Source organism: Lepisosteus platostomus, chromosome 2, assembly GCF_059453375.1.
Source record: "Lepisosteus platostomus isolate fLepPlt1 chromosome 2, fLepPlt1.hap1, whole genome shotgun sequence".
NCBI lineage: Eukaryota > Metazoa > Chordata > Actinopteri > Semionotiformes > Lepisosteidae > Lepisosteus > Lepisosteus platostomus.
The window spans coordinates 13,100,928-13,106,387 of NC_142612.1; the positions used below are offsets into that span (position 1 = coordinate 13,100,928).

Here is a 5,460-nt window from a genome sequence, read left to right on the forward strand (position 1 = left end):
TTGAGTAGTATTCTCAATTTATGCAAGTATATTATCTAGCTAACCAAATCAGAGGAGGGGGAGGATTCCTGTCCATTCTTTGCCTCAGCAGCCATTATTCTAACAATATCCTGGCATTGACATTCTATAACTATGAAAGCGTTAAAAATTTTTATTCCCCTACTAGCTATGTTTTCATCTTTCAGAATTTGCTGTTGCTTTCAAAAAACTAAATCCTTCTGTTTCTCATGTGATCGTATATAAATGGATTGTGACATACATCAATATGTGATCAGGCATAAAGGTGTACACATTATTTTGGCCTGTTGTTTTGAATGGTATATAATTTAACTGGTCAGTCATCCAAGTGGTAGAGAAAAAAATAGATATTCAATCAATCAATCGAACATATTGGGTTTTATTCTACACTTAAGAGTAAAAGTTGGGGTTTTAACCCTGGTGTCCTGGCTAGATTTCACTCTGGACTTGCTCTTTAAATGTATCTCTCCTCCCCGTTGATTCAGTTGGTGGACAGTTTCTCACTTCTCGATCTGCTGAAGTGAGGTTCCTTGCACATAGGTGGGTGTCCACATCAAGGCGGCTCAACTTGATAAGATCAGATAAGATCACTTTATTGGCCATATACAATTTCTTGTATTAGAAATTTGTCTTTTTGCATTCCCCAACTTGCTCTCCATGAGACACACAGACAGGTAGAGAGGCTTGGGGTCAGAACGCAGGGTCTGCCATTTATACAGCACCCCTGGAGCACTTGGGGTTAAGGGACTTGCTCAGGGGCCCAACGGAGTAGGATTCCTCTGCTGGCCATGGGATACGAACCGGCAACCTTCCAGCAAAAGGCTCAGATCCTTAGCGACAGATTGCTGCTTTGTAGCCAACACACACTGCCATAGCTCCTTAATTGAACCTGTCAAAATAGGGAATTTGCTACTTGAAAGACATATGTGTGTTTAAAAACTTTCTGGCCTTTTTTTACATTTATTTTTCCAATTTAATAAGCCTTTTTATGTTGTGTAATCATGTTAATTGAAAACCACAGGTATTGCATTTTGAAGCAGTAACAATGTCAATATGGATTATTCTTTCAGAAAAGAGAAAGGTGTGCCCACTTTGGTCCATTACAGAAAATGAGAAAAGACCGTGAAAAAAGCTGTGGTGCTCCTTGTGAAGAAATATACACGCGAAACAGAGTTCCTGGGATGGTCAGACAGTTGTGTCAGCGCTGAAACTGCAGTTTGTAACTTTGCCCAGAACTGACTGGCCAGGCCACAACACAGAAACTCCCTCTGATTAAGCACTAGCTAAGGCCAAGTACAGATTAGAGAAGAACTTCCATCTCATTATAGTAGCTTGGCAAAACCTGCTAATCTAACACAACTAAGGATGGTAGGGCCAGAGTAAAACTGCACCTACAGTACATAGCTAAAAAAAAGTTGGATCTCTAAATAACTAAAAACTAGGGATTCTGCCCCCTTTTTCCTATTAGTAAGTACAATGTGTTGCAATTTATTATACAAATCCTCTTATCCCTCTGTACTCACACTTTCACTAAAGCAAATTCAGGTATTTTTCCCCAATAGACTAAGGGGAGCTTTTCTTCTGTGGTGGAATTCCAGCCACGTTCCTTTCAAGACAGGAGAACTTTCCAGAACTTTCCTGCCAGAAGGCAGGCCAAAGAGTGTGAGAAAGTGTAAGTCACTGAGACAATGGGTAGGTCAAACCAGCTGAACCTGTCAGGGTTCCTGCGGGACTAACATTCCACTCAAGTTTCAGTCATTCCAGCAGGCCTGACGCAGACGTTCAGGCACGACAAACACTCGCCGATGGCAGAGGCACAATACTTACAATGTGCTGAATGAGACACACCCCCACAGGGGGAAAAATAGAGTCATACGATTCCTGTTGTTTTTTCGTATAGGTGGAAATTGCATTTTGTGTTTCAAGAGAGGGACACAAACATCCATCCATTTTCTAATCTGTTTTATCCAGCACAGAGTCACGGGGGTGGGGGTGGGGGTGGGAGACGGACCCTATTTCGGCAAGCAATGGGTGCAAGGCAGGATACACCCTGGAGGGGATGCCAGTCTATTTCAAGGCACTCAGACCAGGGACAATTTTCCCAGAAGCCAATCAACCTACCAGCACATCTCTGAACTGTTGGACGAAACCCATTCAAACACAGGGAGAACATACAAACTCCATGCAGATAGCACCCCTGCAGAGCCCTAGCTTGCACCACTATGCCGCCTATAAAAACATGAACCTACCAAATATTAATAAGACTCTGTAATGCCTTAGATGATGGAAACTTACATCCCCTTAGCTAAAATCCTATTATAGAGGTTCAATGACCTCCTAAGTCACACCCAGAGGTATTTTGCTGGAACTATTTTCTGGTATGAATATAAGCAGCTGTCTTGAAACGATGCCTAATTATTCTTTGTAACTAGTCTTTTTATTTTTTTTACATCATGATTATATAATATTCAAAATCCACAATGACCATAAACGTCTTTGGCCACATTTATTTACCTGTACACTTCAGCGTCCATCTGAACCGTTACTCAAAGCAAAGTTCAGTTCCTTCTGGACACATTTGAAGTGACTCTGATAAATATTTACACCGCAAAGGAAACGGTGGGATTTTTAAATGGCGATTCAGCTGCCGAAATCATTCTGGGTTTTCTTCAGCCTCTGTTGTTCCTTCAGTTCTGTACCTTTCACATTCCTCCCCGTATTTTCATTCAGGCCCTTGCGTTGGACTCGCCCTTTCACCTAGACAAAACTTAACTTAAATGAGTATTTTCAGTGAACAATATCTTCGCAATGTAAACATGAGATTCAAAAATCTTTATTTTCTGTACATTATCTTTACAGAATGTAAAAAAATAATAAAGAAAACGATAAAGATTTTTGTCTTAACATACAACACCACGTGGAATCCGTCATTACTCCATACAGCTACATAGAATAGTCAGTTGATTCCATACAGTTTATACATCACTGGCCCATACGAGTCATCGGCGTTGCATTTGAGGCCTCATGTGCTCAGTTAGGTACAGCATGTGCTACGACAGCCCGCAAAGTGCGTCAGAGCGCCTTTCGACTAGTCTTCATTGCACTGCCTTCCCGTATCGGGAACACAATAAAATAACTTTTGCGTCTGGGCGCTTAAATAAAATTCTGAGACAACGTAACAAATGTAAAATGTTAAACTTTTTTTTTTATACAGACAGTTCGCGTTTTCAAGAAATACATTAGCAGAAACAGTAACAGCGGTAGTGCAATTAGCCATAAAACAAGATGCTATCTTTCCACCAAGCGAACTAGTACAGAACAACCCCACGCCTAAGAAGTCAACTTTATTTTTCTTTCCGGAGCTTTAAAAAAAAAACAGGTTACCCAAACCCCCCCCAAAAAAGCCCTAATCTGCCTTTCTTCCTTGGGCTCTGCTGATCCGTTCGACCGAACTTCATCCGCCGTCTTGTCAAACCCAGTTGCTGGGTTCGGCTCACAGGCAGCACCAGCGAGACAGAAAGGTGGCCGGCTGAGGCGCTTAGTGGCCCCAGCTCCCGATGCCTATCTCCTGCTTGTATCTGTTGGTGAGGGTGTTCGCTTTCCTCGTCAGCTTGGACAGAACCGTGTGCAGTCCGCTCAGGTGGAAGTGAAACATTTTCTGCAGGTCCTCCTCCTCTTCCTCGGGCTCGATCCTGGAGAGGTCCAGCGCGGAGGCGCCCAGCTTGTCCTTTTTCCTCTCCTCCCCCTGCAGGACCCCCCACTCGATATCATTCCGGATGGACTTCAGGAGGACGTAGTAGCTGTACATGTCCCGGTCCGAGAAATAGCCCGCCGCCCCGGGGCTGCCTGTCCTGAGGGAGTTGTTCACCTCGTCCTTCTCCTCGTACTCCAGAGGCACGTCTCTCAGGAGGCTGGGCACCATCACAGTCTGGTCCATGTTGTTCACCGCGCCGATGAACCGGTTCATGGCATTGAACAGCGAGTGCTTCTGATTGTAGGAATCTGCGATCTGCATCATCTCGACGGGAATTCGCTTATTTTCACCCTTCTTGACAGCCGCTGTGGGATACGAGCTGATCCGGCGATAGGGAAGGCAGCTTCAACGCGAACCGCACGCAGCCGCCCTTCAGCTATGATTATAAGCGCCTTAGCCTTTTGTTCTTCCTCTGTGCGCTTAAGTGCTCTCCGCTAATGCTGTTTAATCATCTGCTTGGATTCAAACCAGCGCTGTAGTAGGGTTTTTTTTTTATTTATGTGACAACTCAGTGAAGGGTATTTTGTACTGCGGCTGTTTGGCTTTTATTTTATTTTACTCCAATCGGATCGCGCCTTTAGTGGGGTTGAATTTTGGGGGGTTACGGTGGAGTTCGTTTGTCTCTTGGTTCTGTCAGCCCCCCCACCTCCAACGGGGGAAAAAAAAATCACCACTTGATAATATTTCCTTTTCCACAGCTGCGTCGGGCTTGCCTGCTGGTGATGGTGACGTGAAACGAGGCGATGGCGCTCCAGCTGTCCGGCTTGGCCTTGTCGGTAATTTCAGTCTCTTCTCTAGAAACAAAACCCTTATCCTCCCTGGGAAACAGGTACCCTTTGGCAGCTTGCAGCCGGATCCCAGTCAATGACCTGAAATAACACAGAATGGGTTAGTCGTGTTTAACTCTTGAAAGCCCTTCCTCTGTGCAGGCACACAGGATCTGGTAACTATCACTGGGTGCCGGCTGGGCTTTGTAAAGAAAGGTTTTACATATTTGGGTGTGACACAGCACTTCCTCGTCTGCCTGTACTATTTTCCCCGCTTGTTAAACCGATCCTATGATGCAATACCCTCCTGTTCGCAATTAACCCACGTTGTGTGTATAATGTAGAAAGGTATCGGCAATTACTTAAATGCAAACTTTAAACAGCTAGCCCTTTAATATTATGCAGCAAATGATGGGTTCAGGTCGTAAATCTCTCAGCAGCGCGATATTATTTAGGCATTTCAAACGCTGTGGGTTAGGCAAGTAAATTCGTACCAGACATACACACATCCTGCAGTGCTGGGCGGCCAACTACAAAGCTAAATATTAAAAGAATGAAAAACACATCTCGGAAACGGATTAGACACCACACGCCTTTTTTTAAAAAAAAACAAACAAAAACGTCCGGATCCGAGTGAAGAAACCAAATTTTAAAAACCGTCTAAGCGGAAACATGAAGGTTAGTTAAGCCGTCGCAAGCACACACACACATTCACATCTGTAATAATGTATAATTAGCTTACAGTTCAGTGTTTCAGGGTGTGATACATTGGGTTCTCCGTGTAGTTTCCCAGAACAGATTTCAGCTATTTTTTTTTTATTTTTCAAAGAACTTTATCAAGGCTACAATACGCCTAAATAGCATCAAGGAGGACCCAGGACTCAGTCACGGACAATGCGGTACAGGCACTCGCGTAACTGA

General features: G+C 43.9%; 1 protein-coding gene across 1 annotated transcript; it reads right to left on the minus strand.

Annotated features, from left to right (window-relative positions):
• Positions 1 to 2,835: 2,835 nt before the first annotated feature.
• Positions 2,836 to 5,460, minus strand: LOC148675957 (mid1-interacting protein 1-B-like). Its single transcript, XM_088598939.1, has 2 exons — positions 5,282 to 5,460; positions 2,836 to 4,641 (listed from the first exon to the last, which is right to left on the minus strand). Exon 2 carries the CDS (start codon positions 4,034 to 4,036, stop codon positions 3,557 to 3,559), a length of 480 nt encoding a protein of 159 aa, XP_088455065.1. The 5' UTR covers positions 4,037 to 4,641; positions 5,282 to 5,460; the 3' UTR covers positions 2,836 to 3,556.